This window comes from Micropterus salmoides, unplaced genomic scaffold (genome assembly GCF_014851395.1).
Source record: "Micropterus salmoides isolate LMB-PRFRI ecotype aquatic unplaced genomic scaffold, ASM1485139v1 Ms_hic_scaffold_6, whole genome shotgun sequence".
NCBI classification, from domain to species: Eukaryota; Metazoa; Chordata; class Actinopteri; order Centrarchiformes; family Centrarchidae; genus Micropterus; species Micropterus salmoides.
In genome coordinates this window covers 22,184,424-22,205,606 of record NW_024044348.1, presented here as the reverse complement: position 1 = coordinate 22,205,606, position 21,183 = coordinate 22,184,424, and the positions used below count along the sequence as shown (strand labels likewise).

At 40.3% G+C, this 21,183-nt stretch overlaps 2 protein-coding genes and 2 long non-coding RNA genes across 10 annotated transcripts; 2 read left to right on the top strand and 2 right to left on the bottom strand.

Annotated features, from left to right (window-relative positions):
* Positions 1–12: 12 nt before the first annotated feature.
* foxf1 (forkhead box F1) lies at positions 13–4,066 on the top strand. The gene is made up of 2 exons (XM_038700738.1): positions 13–1,310; positions 2,596–4,066. The coding sequence occupies exons 1-2, from the start codon at positions 332–334 to the stop codon at positions 2,757–2,759; spliced, it is 1,143 nt and encodes a 380-aa protein (XP_038556666.1). The 5' UTR covers positions 13–331; the 3' UTR covers positions 2,760–4,066.
* Positions 4,067–6,175: 2,109 nt separating this feature from the next.
* mthfsd (methenyltetrahydrofolate synthetase domain containing) lies at positions 6,176–14,849 on the bottom strand. Of its 5 annotated transcripts, XM_038700737.1 has the most exons (9): positions 14,605–14,638; positions 14,138–14,241; positions 13,203–13,316; positions 13,031–13,144; positions 12,645–12,758; positions 10,882–10,972; positions 10,220–10,332; positions 9,691–9,816; positions 6,176–8,271 (listed from the first exon to the last, which is right to left on the bottom strand). In XM_038700737.1, exons 1-9 carry the CDS (start codon positions 14,630–14,632, stop codon positions 7,531–7,533), a joined length of 1,545 nt encoding a protein of 514 aa, XP_038556665.1. In that variant the 5' UTR covers positions 14,633–14,638; the 3' UTR covers positions 6,176–7,530. The 5 variants fall into 5 exon arrangements, with proteins under 5 accessions (XP_038556665.1, XP_038556663.1, XP_038556661.1 ...); XM_038700735.1 differs by lacking the exon at positions 13,031–13,144 and having other exon boundaries at positions 14,605–14,849; XM_038700733.1 differs by lacking the exon at positions 13,203–13,316 and having other exon boundaries at positions 14,605–14,810.
* A 2,111-nt stretch (positions 14,850–16,960) lies between these two features.
* LOC119890856 lies at positions 16,961–18,605 on the top strand. 2 transcript variants are annotated; one of them, XR_005442320.1, is made up of 3 exons: positions 16,961–17,841; positions 17,935–18,021; positions 18,138–18,605. It is a non-coding gene; the product is annotated as an uncharacterized LOC119890856 (long non-coding RNA). The 2 variants fall into 2 exon arrangements; XR_005442319.1 differs by having other exon boundaries at positions 16,961–18,021.
* LOC119890857 lies at positions 18,404–21,183 on the bottom strand. 2 transcript variants are annotated; one of them, XR_005442322.1, is made up of 3 exons: positions 20,746–21,183; positions 20,317–20,486; positions 18,404–19,914 (listed from the first exon to the last, which is right to left on the bottom strand). It is a non-coding gene; the product is annotated as an uncharacterized LOC119890857 (long non-coding RNA). The 2 variants fall into 2 exon arrangements; XR_005442321.1 differs by having other exon boundaries at positions 20,322–20,486.

Here is a 21,183-nt window from a genome sequence, read left to right as displayed (position 1 = left end):
TGATGGCAACAGATAAGTAAAAAGTGAGCTCCTCGGACGCACGACAACACACCAACTGAAGTGGAAAGCGGCTCCTGTTCTGCTCCTTATCCCATTTCGGACGCTGAGTACAAGGCGGTACGGCTTCAGACTGCTGCAGGACAGACTCAAAAGGAAGAAGTCAGAGTTAAGAAGACCGTCTCGCCTCTGGCTTTTGCGTTAAGTTTGCCCACTGATCTTTTCTTTTTGGCTCTTTATGTCAGCGAATTAGTTTCCGACTTTGTAGTGATTATTGGTGGAAAGGTGGAAAGCATCAATTTCCGTTTGCCATCTCGAAGACTACATTTAACTAATGACGGCAGAGGTCCAGCAGCCCCCAGCGCAGACTCCTGCCCAGAGCAGCCCGATGTCTGCTCCGGAGAAGCCGCACGGACAGACGGGGGTGATGGAAACCGCCTCCTCCACTACGAAAACCAAAAAGACAAACGCAGGGATCCGCAGACCTGAGAAACCTCCATATTCATACATAGCTTTAATAGTGATGGCTATCCAGAGCTCACCAACGAAGCGCCTGACTCTCAGTGAAATATACCAATTCTTGCAGAGCCGCTTCCCGTTTTTCAGGGGCTCCTACCAGGGATGGAAGAACTCCGTGCGTCACAACTTGTCCCTGAACGAGTGCTTCATTAAGCTGCCCAAAGGCCTCGGTCGGCCTGGCAAGGGCCACTACTGGACTATCGACCCAGCTAGCGAGTTTATGTTCGAGGAAGGCTCCTTCAGAAGGAGACCCAGGGGTTTTAGGCGCAAGTGCCAGGCGCTGAAGCCCATGTACAGCATGATGAACGGCCTGGGATTCAACCACATCCCCGAGTCCTACAACTTCCAGGGGAGCGGCGGGGGCCTGTCCTGTCCGCCCAACAGCTTGTCTCTGGACAGTGGGATTGGGATGATGAATGGACACTTGGCAGGTAACATGGACGGGATGGGTCTGTCCGGGCACACCATGTCACACTTGTCGGCCAACAGTGGACATTCCTACATGGGAAGTTGTACAGGATCCACTGGCAGTGATTATCCCCATCACGACAATTCCGCATCCCCCCTGCTCACCAGCGGAGGAGTCATGGAGCCTCACCCAGTGTACTCGAGCTCAGCCTCGGCGTGGGCTCCGGCCCCCTCGGGCTCGCTGAATAACGGGGCCTCCTACATAAAGCAGCAGCCTCTGTCTCCATGTAATCCAGGTGCCAACCCGCTGCAACCGAGCTTGCCCACACATTCACTAGACCAACCTTATCTGCACCAGAACGGGCACAGCACTACAGATTTACAAGGTAGGCTAAGCTCGATTGTACTATTTCACCTATAGGTACCTAGACCTACTTAAACGAAAACTGTAACATGTTGTCTAAAACTGGAATTTATGAAGAAAACCTATAGACAAAGTGAAATCATGGAAAGAAATGTGATCCAGGAATATTAAACACCAAACCATTTATGGGCTAAATTATATTTGTAGTTAAGGGTAAAGTATTTGTTCAAGTATTTGTATGGTCTTATGCCAAACGTGGTCCTAATGGAAATATAGCGCAGCCTGACATACCTCATTTGAGTGTGCATGTATTTTTATTTTTTTTTCTGTCCTTAAACACTTGCTTATATATAGTGTAGGTTACAAAAGACATCAAGGCCATTGAGGGAAATGATGCAACTTAAAGAAACCACGTATTTTCTCCCACGAAAATTAAGCTTCGTCATTGTCATGCACCCACTTAAATAGAGTAGCAAACAGAACTCCAAAATAAAACCCAGATATCAGGGGGGTTCAAACTCGCACGTTTTCAGTTTCTGGAAGTGGTTAGAAAAATAGGCACGAGAGGACAGGGAGAGCCTATCTAGAAAACTTTACAGCCGTGCCAATCTCCGGGCAAGAAAAACAAGCGCGGTTAGGGCCAGCCTGCCTAGCCCCGAGGCCCTGAGTCCTCCGGGACTGGCGTGCAAGAGGGCCACTGTCAATTAGCCCTGCGAGCCCGCCTCCCCCTTTGACAATCTTAATCTTGCTTGCTAAATGGACTTCGGGTCCGTGCGGAATATACATATGTAGAGGAAAGCTCTACATCCGGCCTCTACAAATGAAATACTGAATTTATCTTAAAAAAGGATGAAGATATAGTAGAGCTTCCTTTAACAAAAAATACCATAAAACAGGTGTTGAAAAAAGAGTTTAATTTAACATGTCTGTTTCAAGTTACCACGACAAATATGAATATATGAATATATTATTATATTATTATTATTATTATTATTATTATTATTATTATGTTAAGACGTCTTTTATGACTACTACTAGATCCACAATATCAAATTCAAGGCTAAGACTGCTCTTAGAGGACTGACAACCGCTTGACAAAAGAATGACAACCACTTAATACGTACACAAGTATTTATCTAAATGTTATAATAATTCTATTATTCTTAGATATTTTATTCAGAGCTTCAAACAGCTTTCTCAGGATTGTCAAAGTCTCATTAAACCTCCGTCAGTTGGCCTACAATGAGGTTTACATAGTTTTGTAGACCATGTATACTTAATATATATTTTAAACTACCTCTTCACAGGTATTCCTCGGTACCATTCCCAGTCTCCAAGCATGTGTGACCGAAAGGAGTTCGTCTTCTCGTTCAACGCCATGACGTCCTCGGCGATGCATTCACCGAGCAGCGGCTCTTACTACCACCACCAACAGGTCGCCTACCAGGACATCAAGCCCTGTGTCATGTGATGCCTCCACGGACAATCTGCAGACCAGAGGACGGCGTCACAGACTTGAGCCATGTAGCAGAGTGAACAGAAACGAGAACAAACGAGTAAAATAACCACTGCGAGACAGAGAGGCCTGCCCCGGCCCCGGAGAGTGCGCCCTGCTTCAAGCAGACCGGACTACTTTTCTGTACTTTTCTACACAGCGACAAAGACACGGAGACAGGCCAATCACAAAACAACCACATAATAATAATAATAATAATATATAATAATAAAAACTTTTTCATGCCATCAACATCGGCCAGCGGGGTAAAGACTGGCTGTATGAAACCCTGCTGCTGTTTGGTACTTAGTCCTGCAGAGCGGATGACTACCACTTCATACTTTTGTTAATGTTTAATCTTCTTGTTAAAGTAGGCCAATGTAAAAATGCACACGTCCATTTTCTCCGTCTGAACGTTTTACTTTTCTTTGACAAATTAGACCGAGGCTCTTTTTTGGGGACTTTCATACCAGCGTTGAATTTTGAAATGAACGATTACGGGCATCACATATAGGACATGTCCATGTATACTGTATAAAAATGATGAAGGCACTTTTTGAATAGCCTATAAGCGCAACTTTTTATTTATTCTGTAGGCCTACATATTTTAATTTCAGGCGAATTGGCCAAGGAGGTATATGCTTTATTGGCAATATTTGTCAGGACGCTTGTTATTTGTTTTAAAATGAAAATTGAGGATATATTGTAAGCACTGTTATGTCGTTTGTGTTAGATATATGTAGACCATTACTTTCAGCACTGTATACTTATATATTGTTAGGAATATTAGCAAGGGTCCATCAATGAGGGCTAATCTTTAGGCTATATTACAGCAAACCCTTTGTAAGAAATAAAATATATCTGTTGGGCTGTTTAAGCCTAAATCCACAAAATACATAGGCTTATTTCGATTTCATCACACAACCACAATTCACGGGAAATGTTTCCGGACACTGCAAATGAATGTCCCACTATGTTAATGTCTGTAGATCTCAGGTCAAGCTGATGGGTCATTTCTTTTTTTCCCCCCAAAAACAGAAACATCACAACATTTATCGTAATTCGACAGGATTCATATATACATGTAGACGTTAGACTTGCAATTGATTAATTAAACCAAACTAAAAATGAGGGTAAACTGAGTGCATATGGTTTTAATTTAGTAAACATTTCGTGATACTGAAGGCGAAAATGTAAAACGATGTAAGGTCCACACCACAGAAATATGCTGAATATCACAGTGGTGTCTTGTTACAATGCAATAAATGATTGAGGCCAAAGTCTGACAGTTTAACCAGCATAGCAGTCTGTTTTGGAGCAGGTCATGTCTGTTATTGTAAACTAACATTAAATGAACAAATCTGATTTCCCATAAAACAAGGATTAATTGATTAAAGATTTAAAACAAATGTTTTTAAAAAGTCATTGGTATTATGCCCTCTACATAACGACAGTGGGCTCAGCAATTAAAGGCGTAACAAATCAGAGGCAGAGATCTCACCCACGTTTGGTTACAGGATGAAAACCTGCAGCATGGCTCTGGTAGGCCTACAGCTGTTTTCCTCTAAAGCATTTTGTCCAAAGGGTTGATCTGGTGAATAGCTCAGGGTTGCCCAAGAGGAATACATTTCTAACAATCTACACACACAAAAAAATATTGGCTTTAAGAAAATAAACATCCCAGACTTACAATATCCCCCGACCCTGTACGCAGGATAAGCGGTTGACGATGGATGGATGGACTATCAATATCTAAAGAGAAAAAAATATTCAATGGGTTTTTACATAAAGTATAAAAAGGGATTATGTGCAGGTGAAATATTTATTTCTCCTCTTAAAAACACCCTTGTTTTTAAATATTACAGAGACATCAAAATGGAAAGCAGAGAGATGGGAATAAAATGCAACTGAACATCAACAACTGAGCACACAAAAATAATATATGTCTTATCACACCATGGAAAAACATAGCCACTAGTTATATAACAGAATATTACAAAAGACACATGAACCAATCCTAAATAATCTTCATTGTATTCCTTATTATTTATAACTTAGTTACATGAGAAGGCTGCATTTTAAGGCTCTTGCAAGTAATATTAATTGGATGAGAAAAATGCAAAAGTGAAGGCATCTTGGATTTTAGGTTCTCTTAGTTTCAGTTTCTCTGTGGTGTTAAAATTAATATCAGGTGCTCTTAATGTAGAAAAATATGGTGGGCAGAAATCTATTTTGTGAGCATTCACATAGTTCACTCAGTCAGATTAGACAAAGTAACTAAACTGTAATTTAGAGGTCTTATTGTTACTTTTATTCTGTAAGTAATGCTGTTAAGGCGCGTACATATCTGTACTTGATGCTGCAACCTGCTGTGTTTTAATACTTGTGTAGCTTTGAAATCTCACAACATGACCACTGACTGAACCCCAGTAAAATGAGCATACCATGGAGCACAAGGGTAACAGGCTCAACAGAATTGGAACAGGACATTAACAAACTGATGACATTTGCCGAGGTTCAGTGCTCTGGCGGGGCTGAGGGAGTGAGATTGGGCTCCACAGCTGTTCCCTTTGCCAGGCCTGGATGACAGCGCCATAAAAAGCCTGAGGTCTGCTCTGTGCAGACAGACATGCTATGTGCTTGTGTCTCAATACAATCAGTTAAAACAGGACACTTGCAGTGCAGACTGACAGGAGAGTGATCAGTTACCAGGTAACTTCTGTGCAGAAACACAGATTGATACAATTATGACATTACAGAAAACAAGATGCAGGTTAATGGGTGCTTAAGTCTGGATGAGTGGCTTGTGTGCGTATGATCCTCTTAGTATATATTTTAGTTTGAGTTCATCTCTTGTTCTGTTTGACAGCCAACCTGGGCTACTACATTTTTCAAAACAAGGAAACAATGGTCACTCTAAATGATGTGCGTTACCAATCAAGAGAACAATAGCTGGATGCATATTCCAAATTTGCTCTAATTCATTAATGTAACAGATAAATTAATTTAAAGTTTAAAAGGTTGACCAGTTAAACACTGGCTTTTTATTTGTGAGATCCATCAGCTCTCTGAATTTTGCCAAAATCCGATCAGTGTTCTAAGATATCATGCATAAGTTTAACTTTTCCCCGTTAATTACTGACTATTCAGAAGTAGAATCTGTGTTATTTGTAAGGATTGTTTGAGGGGTAACACACTGGACTTGTTACAACTGGACATCAACAACGTAGGAGTTGGGTGTTTTCAAAGTTTGCAGTCTAATGCCCAAAAGATGCAATCATCATTTTTAAAAGCAGAAAATGATGTGAAGACGCATCATCCTTCACATATTTCTCAAAAACAGTAAGAGTCTGCACAGTGTTGTTAAAAACAAAAGACACCAAGACGGCAAGTACAGCCAGACGCTTTAGTAGAGAATGTGTTACAAACAGATGCATTAACACTAGAACAGTTCATGGTAGCATATCTTAAATGTGAGAATGGCTTCATTCTCAAACTGACCTAGCCAGACAATATGCCATGAATATATCAATATTAATAAATGGTTCTAATATCTGTTTAAATGTCTATTTCCAAAATATTCTGATAAAAAAAAACTTAAGTACAAAGTACAGTAAACAAGCAGAAATCAAAAAGCGTAACTCCAACAAGGCTGCACTAACTAACATCATTAAATAAAGTAGGTTTACAGGTTTATAATCTGCATGTAGATCCAGATCTTTGTCAAAGTACACTGAGCCAATCATGTTAATTTTTAGAGAATGCCTACACCCTATGTGCAAGGATGAGTTGAAATTCTCAATCATGACTAATGCATCTTATTGCTGCAGTCTGTAATCAAAATTGCATAACAATTTGCTAATATGTTCACGTCTTCTAAATTTGGATGAAACTAAACAATATAATCAAGAATAATGGCAATTTATGTCAAATGGGCCTCAACTTTTTCACAATTTGGCAATAAGATGTGGGAAAAAAATGTTTCTAGGGTCATTCAAATGGTGCAGAATTTGTGAAGATTGGATAAAATGTATGTGAAATTAGTAGTGAAAGGTGTATTTTGCAAAACAATTCAAAATGGTGGAAGATATGTGTGGTCAGAAATGGGTGGGGCTTATATGGATAAATAAAATGTTAGGCCAATTTTAATACTAGGCTTAATGGGCCAGGAATCATAAGGACTGTATGAGGTGAATGACGACCACAAAGCGGCGCTATCCGCAACAAAAACTACTTCTTAAGCCCATGGCCTTAGTTAATAGTTTTAGAAATAACCAACAAGAAGACAAATAGGTGTGAAAATATGACCTTCTTAGAGGAGGTAATTGCTGTTGGTTGTGGAAATAAAATGTGTATTTTAACAAAAGATTGTAGGGTCTATGGTTAGAAAGGGAAATAACTAACTCTAACAATTACCCAAAAAAGCACCTTCAAGAAATGAAGGCTCTGGGCACCCAGACCAGGAGGGGTGTGTGAATAAACAAGGCACATAGATGTATTGTTAATATAGTGAACTGGTATGAACAAAATACTTTTCTAATGCAATGCTTTATGATGCTGGGATTCAGCAGTTGCATATTTTAATCAGATATTGTGAAGTGCATTAGCCTTAGCAGTTACTTCAGATGGTTCATATAAGTGAGGTCAACTTGTAATAAATCCAGAAATATTACAAAGAAACTACTCTTAAGGCATTTAACGTAGCTCCACAATAAATACTTGTTGGGCTGCGTATTGCCTATTGTTATTACTGCTCAGTCATTTCATTGGTATCACTCTCAGTATCTGGTGGTGCAGATTTAGATTTCGGAGCTGTTGATGGTCTTGGTCTCCGATTGGACTGCCCGGACCTCTTGCCTCCCCGCTGGCTCTTGGCCAGCTCAGCCTGCAGACTGTGACCATTCAGACTGAGACCCTGCAGAGCCTCCAGGGCCTGCTCTGCAGCCTCAGGGTCACTGTAGTCCAGGAAGGCCCTGTGTTGAGCTCCCTGCCAGGTGAGCCTCAGTGGGGCAGCCTCCCTCTCTCTGAGAGCAGTTTTCAGCTCACTAACACGCAGTCCAGCAGGGATTCCCCCCAGATAAACTGTGGTCACACTAAGAGGGAGCTTACGCTGAGACACGACTTCACTTCCAACCTCCTCGGGGCCCTTCTCCTTGACATTCCCTCCACTTCTTCCCTTTCCTCTCTCGACGATTTCTCCCTGTTTACCACCCCCACCGTCTCCTCTGCTTTCTTTTCTCACTCTAGCTGGGTGCTGTCTGGCTTTCTGTTCAGACTCGGCTCTTTTCTCCTGTTTAAAATCTCCCTCAGCGTCCTGCTGCGTGTTCCTCCTTGGCCTCCGTCTGGTTTGCCTTTTAGGTTGACCGGTCAGCAGACCGGGTTCTGCTGCAGGAGGCGCCGCCCCGAGCGTTACATCCTTTCCAGCCTGTTCTTCCAGAGCACGCAGCGTCTTCAGGATAGGGATCTTCTCTAGCTTTTCGGTGTCCAGCTGAAGACACAAAACCAGACAGGTTCAGTTAGGCTGAAAGAGGAGGAGTGTCACACAACAAACAAAAGCCCTGCTCTGAGCCAAGGCACCATAAACAGCAGATGAGTTAATTTAATAACAAAGAGAAAGCTGACAAATTAATTGGTATTATTCCATCCTGCTGATAGCCCATGCTATACTAATAAATTTAACAGCAAAAACATTTCACTTCCCAAGCAGTTAAAAATAAAGACTGCACTCTTGATTTGTTGGGCATTTAAGCGTCTTGGCAGCCTTTGATGCTAACCAGTCGTGTAAAGGATATACGGGGCTATTGTTTTTACAGTGGCCTGCTTGACCCGTCGTCCCCCTGCCCCTGCAGAGCCAAGCTGGCTGGGCAGAGGAGCCTTTGATGATCAGACATGGCCTTCCTGCCAGTGAGGTCACTGGGTCCTGTTTACTTACAAGTGTGTCTTAAGGAACCCAGAGGTTACACACATACATTTCACATGTTAAGAAGACTGTCCCCATAATGTCTAATCAAAGACAGATTATCAGTCAGTAAATCAGAAGCAGTTTAAGGTCCTTACTTACATTTAAATATAGACAGAAGTGTGATTCTAAAATGATACACTTAATTATTGTTGTTGGACTGTTTTCCTCACAATGTTTTTCAGAGCTCTTGTGCATTATTTTTATTATTACTGAATAAATGAGTGAACAGAACATAAGGCCAAATGTAATACTGTGACAGTTATCAAAGCACAGAGAGATTAAATGCATACAGAAGCAGACTCAATATGAGTGGAGGTGTGGTGTCATTACATGCCCATTAGAGGGCAGCGTTGCTAAGCAGAGAGGCTAGATATTATATCGCGCTTAGGACAGAGCATGTCTGTACAAGAAGCTTACAGTATATCTGTTCCAATTAAAGAGTCAGCAATATTTGCAGTCCGATTAGGTGTGCAAGAAGCAGGCTGCAGCTAAAATGCTACAGCACAAACAACACATTTTATTCTAAAAGGGATAACTTTTGTTTTAATGTATAACACAACTCTGCATTATGATGAATTGCAATTGGTAAAGATTATCTAATTTTTCATCTGGTTAAAGTTGAATCATCGTATTTTATAAGTATTGCTTATTTCCTCAGCCTGAAGTAGGCTCTCCTTTGCCTCTATACTTTTTCTTATAAATTCTGCAAGTCTGATCAATTTTAAGATTAAAACATTACATAAGGGCTGCATTGATGATGGTTTGCGTTTAGCCATTAGTGAAATGGTTGTAGTGATGTTTCCTATCCTTTTTCTTGATGCATTAGGTTAAACAAACCTTAAAATCAGTCAAATAAACCTGACATTTAAGTCTGGTGTGCTGTATTTCTGTATTGAGGACTTGCAGAAGCGCTACACAAAGAAATTATTAGTTCTCTTAATTTACCTTAGTCCAGATGATTCCCTGTGGCTTGGGGATCTGGCAGTCTGTTTTAATAACCCTGGTGGGTGTGAGGATGTAGTCCACAGTCAGGTCATGACTTTCTACCAACTCTTCAGGGATGTCCACCACCTGAAAGCACAAACATGGCGTTTGTTATACTTTGTTTAAATCGCATTTTCATGTTAAAATGATTACTTTTGCTAGTTACAACTTCTAAAATATGAGCGTACTCACATTGGTGCAAGTTGATGACCTTTGGAATTTGTGTCAGGCACTTGCCATTATTTTTGACATTTTACACAGTACATGGCAAACTGCTGAATTGAAAAAAATATACATAATAGATGAAAGTATAAATTTTTATCTCACCACTGTGTGCAAGTAACACTTGACAAGAGACATTTTTAATGCTATGGTGCTTTTATTGGAGTGCAAATAACGTTATGTAAATAATAATTTCTCCACTAGATAAAAAAAAACAATCAACTTCCATGACAAAACATGTTCAACACTGATGAATAAGTAAACTAACCTGGCAGTCATGGACAATAGTAACCACCACAGTAGACTCGCTCACAGCTCCTATTGAGGCCATCATGCCGTATTCCAGGTCAGCAAAGCCCTCTCCTTTTCCAATCCGAAAGCCTGTAGGAGAAGAAAGGAGCCATAAGAACTAGAAATAATGAGAGCGAATAATGAGTCCACATTTAATCTTTGGTGCGCCATTTTCTTGCTTGGACTACATCACAGATCCACTTTATGGGTGAAAATAATAAATAACGATCATCTGAGTAAAATTCAGCATTTAATATTGCTGATTTTAATCTAAAAACTGAATTAGAACAGACTAACAAACATGTTATTCATAAAAACAACTTACTGAAATGTAGCCTGGTGGGAACATGTATGAATCCTGTGCAGCAGACGCTTAATGAGAACCATGTGGTTCATTTTCAAAATGAGGATCAAAATCCATTGTGAGCGATGGGACAATTTACATGGAGGGCAGAACACAGTAGAACCCACAAGGAGCAACATAGAGCCGATTATGCACATTATCCCCATTTTAATTTCTGTTCCTCTTCAAAACTCCCTGACAGGGTGGCCTTGTTGCTCAGTAGGCTAGAAACGCATGCAATGATCACAACACAATATTTAATACGACCCAAGACCTTTGTCACATCCTTTCTCTACCTTTCTCTGAGACCGCCACAGAGCCGACAACAACCAGGTCTACCTTCATCTTTGCATCCAGGCCAACAGGCACACTGAAGTCTTTCAAACCCTGTAGGAAGAGGTTCAGATCACAGGAAGAGAAAAAAAGAGGTTAACTGTTGGGGGCTTATGAATCCCAATGAAATTCTAGGTGAAAATGTTAATGAACATACAGTGCCTTGGGAAAGTATTTGGCCCCCTTGAACTTTGGCCACATTGCAGGCTTCAAACAAAGATATAAAACTGTAATTTTTGGTGAAGAACCAACAAGTGGGACACAATCATGAAGTGGAACGAAATTTATTGGATATTAAACATTTTTAACAAATAAAAAACTGAAAAATTGGGCGTGCAAAATTATTCACCCCCTTAAGTTAATACTTTGTAGCGCCACCTTTTGCTGCGATTACAGCTGTAAGTCGCTTGGGGTACGTATCTATCAGTTTTGCACATCGAGAGACTGAAATGTTTGCCCATTCCTCCTTGCAAAACAGCTCGAGCTCAGTGAGGTTGGATGGAGAGCGTTTGTGAACAGCAGTTTTCAGTTCTTTCCACAGAGTCGATTGGATTCAGGTCTGGACTTTGACTTGGCCATTCTAACACCTGGATATGTTTATTTGTGAACCATTCCAGTGTAGATTTTGCTTTATGTTTTGGATCATTGTCTTGTTGGAAGACAAATCTCCGTCCCAGTCTCAGGTCTTTTGCAGACTCCATCAGGTTTTCTTCCAGAATGGTCCTGTATTTGGCTCCATCCATCTTCCCATCAATTTTAACCATCTTCCCTGTCCCTGCTGAAGAAAAGCAGGCCCAAACCATGATGCTGCCACCACCATGTTTGACAGTGGGGATGGTGTGTTCAGGGTGATGAGCTGTGTTGCCTTTACGCCAAACATAACGTTTTGCATTGTTGCCAAAAAGTTCGATTTTGGTTTCATCTGACCAGAGCACCTTCTTCCACGTTTGGTGTGTTTCTTCTTGCCACTCTTCCATAAAGGCCAGATTTGTGCAGTATACGACTGATTGTTGTCCTATGGACAGAGTCTCCCACCTCAGCTGTAGATCTCTGCAGTTCATCCAGAGTGATCATGGGCCTCTTGGCTGCATCTCTGATCAGTCTTCTCCTTGTGTGAGCTGAAAGTTTAGAGGGACGGCCGGGTCTTCGTAGATTTGCAGTGGTCTGATACTCCTTCCATTTCAATATTATCGCATGCACAGTGCTCCTTGGGATGTTTAAAGCTTGGGAAATCTTTTTGTATCCAAATCCGGCTTTAAACTTCTCCACAACAGTATCTCGGACCTGCCTGGTGTGTTCCTTGTTCTTCATGATGCTCTCTGCACTTTAAACGGACCTCTGAGACTATCACAGAGCAGGTGCATTTATACGGAGACTTGATTTCACACAGGTGGATTCTATTTATCATCATTAGTCATTTAGGTCAACATTGGATCATTCAGAGATCCTCACTGAACTTCTGGAGAGAGTTTGCTGCACTGAAAGTAAAGGGGCTGAATAATTTTGCACGCCCATTTTTTCAGTTTTTTATTTGTTAAAAAGGTTTGAAATATCCAATAAATTTCGTTCCACTTCATAATTGTGTCCCACTTGTTGTTGATTCTTCACAAAAAATTACAGTTTTATATCTTTATGTTTGAAGCCTGAAATGTGGCAAAAGGTCGAAAAGTTCAAGGGGGCCGAATACTTTTGCAAGGCACTGTATGTGAAATCAGTAAGTTCAAACCTGAGAAGAAGAGCATATGCGTAGCTGTTCTTTGTTGGCCCCCTGAGGAGGTGTAATATTATTGAAAAGGCCAGTGCGAAGACGAGGAGTCGGGACCAATAAAGTTTTCTGTGCCTGAGAAGATTATCACAAAAAATTAGCCACCAGACATTTACAGTTATTAGATGCAAAGCACTGATGTGCCTAAAATGAGGATGCAATACAGAAACTTTTATAATCTTATTTAACAAGTTCTGGAGTCTAAGTGAGGGCTTCCTTTTTCTTAAATATTTTTAAACAGTTTTAAACCCCCACTCATAGATCAAATTGACACGGTTACAAAACAAACAAGACACAGTAAATACAGCCTGAGACAATCTGGTTATTTTTCCACACTGCAGTGCTACCTGTAGCACTGCCAGCCGGGCACCCTCCAGAGGTTTATCGGGATCCACCTTCACCTCAGCTGTCTGGGTGAACCCCTGCAGCTCAGACACCCTGGCACATGCTGTGAAAGCACCCTGGTTGAGAGGAGAGGAAGGCATAAGGGCTGATGATAGTTTGATTATAGCAACTTACTTCCAGAGTGACAAAGCGTGCCTGCTGCTGGGGCCTGTCTGGGTTTACTTTGACTCTCTGGCTGGACTTGAACTCCTGCAGATCTGCAAGCTTGTCGCATGCTTGAATTGCACCCTGGCCAGTAAGTACACAATAAAGGAGACGCATAGGTGCATATAGACAGGACAGCCATTAATCTTTTAAAAAATCCAGAACATCAGTAAAGAGCTGCTGTGTTAACGTGATACCCTGGTGTTATTATTGAAGCAATTATTTTACGTTTATAGGCATTTACTCCCTTAAACTGTTATCTATAATCATTTAACACGTTCATTTACGTTCTCCCAACAGGAGCACAACCATACAACACAGTGACTTAAACTAGAGTCTAGGTTGTCATCTCTCTTGTTTGATTGAAAAGTGAGCTGTTAAAAGAGACACCTTTATAGTTAATGGAAAAGCAGAATATTAGTCTATCATCTAACTTTGCTGATTTTTAAGTATCAGTCCCTCCTTAAACTGTTATGAACATATGTGTGATTCTACACACTAGGCTTTACTATGTAATTTCATAACCTATTACTTAGAACTGCAATGATTAGTCAATTAATCTATTAGTCATGGAAAGAAAATTAATTGTCTACTATTTTGATAACTGCCTAAATGCAATTTGCATCTTTTCTTTGTCATTTGTGGTTGTAAATAACAAATAAGGTTGGTAAGGTTAGACAATAGAGGCCATCTTAAGAAGTCACATTTGACATTTTATAAACTTAAAAACCGTGAAAATAATCTGCAAATCAATTGATAATGAAAACAATCGTTACATGCAGCTCTAATATTGCTTTTCTTTAGGTCTGATGTTCTAGTTTGCCATATCAAAATTAACGTTAGCTCTGTGTGTTCTTCAATGTCTGCTCCTGAACTGTTCTTTTAGTTCAACTGCTTTAACCTGCCTTGAAATTTGGGATTCTGTTGTGAACAGGCCTTGGAAAATTGGCCAGATTGTTTTCTTCAATGTAGTCCCAGATTTTCTGACGGATGTCCCATTTCGACGCCCCTGGAAAGAAAACAGGACAGACACAGAGTGAAGCAAGAGCAAGACGCAGCAACGTTAGCTAACGTTAGCCAACCGTTTCCAACTGCTCCACATTGGAATAACGTTACATCGACATCCCCTTTAAACGACTAAACAAACGCCACGAACATTTAACTTACCAACAATTATTTGTATAACAGTCTCCATTATGTTAATGGGGATGCAGACTAGTCTCTTCTATAACGGAACAGGTTTTATGACCAATTCAAAGCGAAGCGAGACGAAGCAACGTTACCGTTAGCCAATCGTTTCTAACTGCTCCACATTCGCACGCATCGATATTCATTTTTAACTAAAAACAAACGTGACGATCATTTAACCTACCAGGATGTATCTCTAAAACAGGCTCCATTATGTTATTGTTGGTGATACAAATGAGTCTCTTCTATAACACTCGGTTACACGTCTGTCTTAAAGTATTACACGTGAGCTATGTAACATAATACTGAAGGAACAGCTGCTTGTCAGTGTTTATCATTTCTACGGCGGCTTAGGAAGCTCAATTATAACAAAACGCGAAACCTAAAGTCGCATTACAGTTTTTCTCGTTTGATTAAACACATCGCTGGAATTTATGTCTCCTTTTCTCAAACCTCTTAACACAAATCCATAACATCTCATCCAATTCCCCAAACTTCCTATTTTCAGGTCAAATGAAGCTATCCACTCAAAACCATTCAGTCGTGCTGAAAAAACAAACTTTGCCCTCAAACATGACACACAAGCCCTCAAAAACGCACACACTACAACACAGTGTTACACACTGGTGAGATAAATTCAAAACAATACTACAAAAACAAGTTATTATGTGGTTCTCCCCCTCAGAAACCTTTTCTCATGATGGACAAAACAAAAGAAATAACAAATGTAAACATTTTCACATTTTTTATTGTACTATACAGTACAACACACCAAACAACAAATCATTCTGCCCCATCGTCCTGTCTTTTGTCTGGGACAGGCCACAGATTCTTGTCCTCCACCTCCTTCTCCACCCTACTCCTCCTCTTCCAGCTCCGCCTCCTCTTCCTCCTCCACCTCCTCATCTTCCTCCAGTCCCATCTCCTCCTCTAACTCCAACTGTTCCTCTTCCTTCGCCTCTTACTGCTCTCTACATACTGCTCTTCATCCTCTCCCTTATTGTCCTCCTTCTCCTCTCTGGTGTACTCTACCTCTTTCTTCACATCTTTCTGGATCCATTTCTCCAAAACTGAATGAACTGACTCTGGCCCTTTTCTATTGAAGGTTCTGATTGGTGCGTTATCAATTATGACTCCTTGTGTTTCCACCAGGGTAGCTGTGTGCTAATTGAGCTCACCCTATGCTGACTTGAGTGAACAATACTGAATGTCAGTGCTCTCTCAATGACGACATGGTGCAGGCAATAAGAAATGAAGGGATTTGTGTGTAGAATTTAGGGAAATGGGCGTGCTTTTTGAAAAATGGTTTTGAAATGTCAGTTCAAAAGCCTGGTTATAGCAACTGAGAAAAACTGTAAAGGCCTGAAGCTGCCAGGGTACCACACTGATCTCATGTAGTAAAATGAAGATGCATGCTTAGTGTGACTGTTGATGAAGAGGATCATAACATCCCATGTGTGGGATGTAATGACAGACAAGTGATCTAATGGAAATATAAGGGGAAATAGAACTGAACTGGCTGTGCTGGTTAAAAGCTTTTAAAATCTGTACCCAAAGCCGTTCTGTCTTTTGTCATTTACTCATTTATTGAAGTTATTGTTCTTCAGGTTTTACAGTGAAAGCAGAGAAAATCTAAATGTGTGGCTTCAGACAAAGATTGGATGTCCATCTTGAGGTTTTCATAGTCAGAACATACAAATAATTAAATATTGAGACATATCTCCACCAAGGACAATGTCTACTACCAGTATATCTATATTAATTTATTGCATTAAATAATTTACTAATTAAAAATTCCTTCATCATGTGTTTAGTACCTTACTTGTGTCATCCTTTGTTTAAAGATATCAGTTAGACAAATGAAACTGAATGCTAAAGGAGGAACACAATGGTGGGAAACATCATAATGACACTCAAAGGCCACAACAGCTTGCTGAAACATTGCTCTCCCAGTAGTGGTGCTCTGAGTTTTCATTAAATGTAAGATATTTTCTATTTATCAGGGTCACCAAGCTATGTACACATTCTGTCACATTCATTTGGCCTTGTCTTCTCTGCGTTCTGTGTTCTGATTCTTGTTTCTATCTGTTTCTTGGTTTTGGTCTTTGTTCTGAGGTTTTGGTTTTGTATCAGCGTTCTAGTTCTGTCCTCTCTTCTGCCTTGTTTATTCTTACGTTAATTTGGATATCAGCTTAGTTCAGGTACTACCTGTTCTCTCGTTCCTGCTTTCTTGTCTTGGTTCTTAATCTTGTGTCTTAGTGTGTAGTCCTGGCTCTGTGTTGAAGTTCTTAGTTTTGAATCTTAGATCTGTTCTCTAGTTCATTGTTTCCCGTTTAGATCAATCTGGTGTTTGTTTCATGCTTGTTTGCTGTCTGCCTGTCTTATTATGTTCAGTTTGTATTCTGCATTTAGGTTTGGTCCTGTCAGTTTCCCCTGCTTTTTCTCTGCCTGCCTGTGCTCCTGATTAGTCCCTGATGTCACTCACCTGTGTATCCTCTCCCTGCTCGTTAACCCTGTGTATATATTGCCTGTGTTTCCCTGTCTGTGTTCAGTCATTGCTTGTCATGTGTGATGTCTGCTGCCTGATTCTTAAGCTTGTTTCATGTAGATTTTTGGATGTTGTGTTTAGTTTGGGATCAACTTGTTTGTTTATGTTGGGTTTTCTGGACATTTCTGTCTCTTTAAACTACAGTACAAGGTGGTTGTTTTTTTAAATATATAATACATTGTGATTGTGTGTGTGTGTATAATCTGGACATTGCATTCCCATGCAAGAACCCAACACTATCTCTACACAGTGTACTTTACCTCCATAAAATGACCACAATAACCCTCTGCATGTGAGCACTCGTGGTGCCTGAATCATGTTTCCCACAATCTGGCCAGGACTTTGCAGTAAAATTCCAGTGGATTGTTGTTTTTGTTATGGTTTTGAAAGAGTTGCAGTTGGTCTGAAAGTGAAGAAAGAAGGCTCAGAGAAAAATAACTGTTTGGCAGACTTTCCTAGTAGTGAGAAAATGAGGAGAGTGCTCCTCTGCTGGGGAACACTCTACAAGTATGAAGGTATTTTTGTGTATTTTTAATGCAAGCAACAAAAAAAAAGTTTTGAGAGCGTGTTTATTGCACAGCAATCGAAGTTTCTTTTGTGTGTCACAAAAAGCTTGAATTGCTAATTTGTCCTTATTGATTGCAAGTTAAAAAGTTTTCCTTGCGAGTCAGAATGTTTTGCAGGTTCAACCGTTTTGCAAGTTGAAAAGTTTTGCGAGTAAAAAAAAGGTCTAAATAAGAGAATCTAGTGGTGGTTTGACTGACCAAACCTTTGGTTTGCATCGATCGCATAGCCACGCCTACAATCCCCTTGCTCCAACAGCTCCGACCACTTTCTGGAGACAGAGCTGTAGTGTGCACAGGCTAGATGGACGTAAGTTGACGTTCTGTCGCTCATTTCAATAGAAATGCTTTTTAAATGTAGTATGGCATGATTTAATGATTATTTATATTTACTGTTGGCAAGGTCAGGTTGGTATAACAGTTCGCTAACGTTAGCCGTATTGGCATGAAGCTTGACTGGCAGTGCATTTGTGCACTCAGACATGACGAGGTAACATTAGGCTAAGTTTAGCTACTCATGTTTAAAACACATTTTATATGATATCCAGCTAAACTATTTTTTTGTGACTGGCTGGCTTCTCCCCTTCTTTTCCCCTCCCTGCAAAGAGGTGCACCATCAGATGTCCTCATCATCCACTGTGGCGGCAGCAGCATGGGGGAGGTCATCAGCGTGAAGCTGTTCAACATGGAGGACGACCTGCACAGGCTTTACCTCCAGCACCCTGGCATGAATATCCTGTTTTCGTCTGTGACGCAGAGTGTTGGTGGAAGGCTGGTGCCAATCAGTGAAAAGTGTTATGGCTGTATTTGTTTGTAGCTTAAATGATGCCATGATTAAGAACCCTCGCATCAGACATGACAGTCCTGGGCTATATTTGAAAAATGGATTTTATTTCACAACTAGGGCAGATTATGTTTTCAAGTACAGTAGCTAATTGCATCAAAGACCACCTCCAAATGCAGTGAACTGCTTTCAGTTGGTAGTGTTACTGCTTTTGAATTTGGCTTTTAGGACCCATTTTCCTGCACCTAAACATAGCTGACAGTCATGGTTAATGTTGTTTATGTTCACAATAGTTGTTAAAAAAAAACAACACTCTGTATCTATGCCGGACATACAGTAGCCGTTACCACTTGTACAGTGTACAGGCCCAGTCTATTTATCTGAATAAATGTGTTTACTACATGTCCACATTTGCAAACATTTAAAAAAATATGGTTTACATTGCAATAAATTTCATTTATATTTGCACTCCTTTTGTCTTTAATACTGACTGGAAATGTTAGATTTCTCATTGTGATATACTGTAAGTGTACTGTCTAGTTCAAACACAAAAAACGTGCACATCCAACAAACTATGCTCACATAGTGCTGAATAAAAGGGCTTAGAGTGAAAAAAATAAGAATGACCTGCACACTAAGTAATTATGAATCCCACAAGGCAGTATCATTTATTACAATGTTTCAAACTGAGGCCTTCTCAGGCATATACACAGGTATCGTGAAGCTTTTACAGTGAGACAAAGACAAACAATCTGCTGATATGCACCTCTGATTAATAGGTGCTTTCTATCAGCTGATTTAGTTTTTTTTCCTTTTGCCTCACTAAACAAGTAAAGCCTCACAATACCTGTGCAATATCTACAAGACTTCTCAGAGGTCGCAATAAATGACACCTCCTAGGGAGCTTCAAAACTATTCATTGTGCAGCTATTTCTTTGAGTATAACTTCTAAGTGGATTTCACACTGGTCTCTTGCTTTCCAGTTTTTACTTTCTGCAAAAAGAGATTCAACATGTTAACCTATAAATACCATCTCATTATTTTCATTTACAACTATTAACTATCATATTTTGTGAAGGGTTTAGATCACTACTATGTTTCAAATTAACATAGGGAACTGATGATTAGTCCCGCGACCCTGTATACAGGATAAACGGTTGACGATGGATGGATGGAACTGATGATTAGTCTTGCCTGATTTTATTTAACAAATGTTTACACTACACAAGAAACAGTTAAACAAATTAAAATCATATCCTGCATTCATGAAGACAGCAGTAAAAAGGATAAAATTGTTGTTGTGTATGACTTGAAATAATGTACAGTTAAGACAAATAAATGAAAATGTGTAAAAGTTGTAACAGTAATTATGATAATGGAACCTGGATAGTAACAGTGGTAAATAAGTAGTGTTCATATACTGTGGGATTAGGTTTGGAGTAAAAATAAAAACAATGGTTCAGCAAAGCAGTAAGGTGAAGGTGCTATCTGGAAGAGAGCCAGCCACAATGGAAGGTTGGACTTTTATATCCTGTAGCGCACTGGGCCCAGGCGCTCCATATCAGGTAGAAGTAGACTAAGCACGGGCCGTCACATGTCCTGCATGAGACAGACGACAGGTTAGAAATACGTGCAGCCGGAGAGCGAAGACACAAAATAAGAAGCACCTATCACACACATATTGCTAGCTAATCTAGCTTTACATTACTCGCCCTACAGCCCAGCTACCAGTCTTCATAAGGTACAGCCACTGATTCTTATAGTGTCCGCAAATCCTTTCTCTCCCTGACCACCCTGTTATAGTAATGTTACCTTGCAAAGTAAAGTCAATTACTTCTCAAAAGTATTATCACTATAAATTATAACACTTCTGTATTACGTCTTGACTTCCATGCATGCTGGTTTAAAAACTACAGCTAGCATACACTCACAATATGTTAGCATCGTTAGCGCAGCTTGGCATTGCTTAATGCTGGCTAATTTGCTAGTTAATTAGCTAACCTTACATGCTGTTGCCGCCACAGATGATGATAAGGACATCCAGTGCTGCACTTCTTCACAGGGAGGGGGGAAGCCAGCCAGACCAAGAGACGTCCAGCAGGGTGAAGATGTTTCCTATGCTCTCTGGCCACCATGCTGGACATAGCTGTCACCAATGATCCTCACTGCAACTATGGGTGTAAAATAAATGAGTGTAATAAATTCTTCTATGTCACATCTAACGTTACAGGAGAAAACGTAACAAGGCAGCAACACTATATATCTACATAACAGTCTATATTTCCAATATAACATTAGCGGTCTAAAGTCTATTACAGTGTATGCTGTGTGACCATAAACTTCAGTTACCGCAGTCACAAAAAATAGTTTAGCTGGATATCATGCAAAATGTGTTTTAAACATGAGTAGCTAAACTTAGCCTAATGTTACCTCGTCATGTCTGAGTGCACAAATGCACTGCCAGTCAAGCTTCATGCCAAGACGGCTAACGTTAGCGAACGGTTATACATGTCATTCTAAAAAAGGAGACAGCGATAGACTCCGTGACCTTGCCAACAGTAAATATAAATAATCATTAAATCATGCCATACTACATTTAAAAAGAAAGTCGGAGCTGTCGGAGCAAGGGGATTGTAGGCGTGGCCATGCGATCGATGCAAACCAAAGGTTTGGTCAGTCAAACCACCACTAGATTCTCTTATTTAGACCTTTTTTTTACTCGCAAAACTTTTCAACTTGCAAAACTCTCTCACTTGCAAAACGGTTGAACCTGCAAAACATTCTGACTCGCAAGGAAATCTTTTTAACTTGCAATCAATAAGGACAAATTAGCAATTAAAGCTTTTTGTGACACAAAAAAAGGCCTGT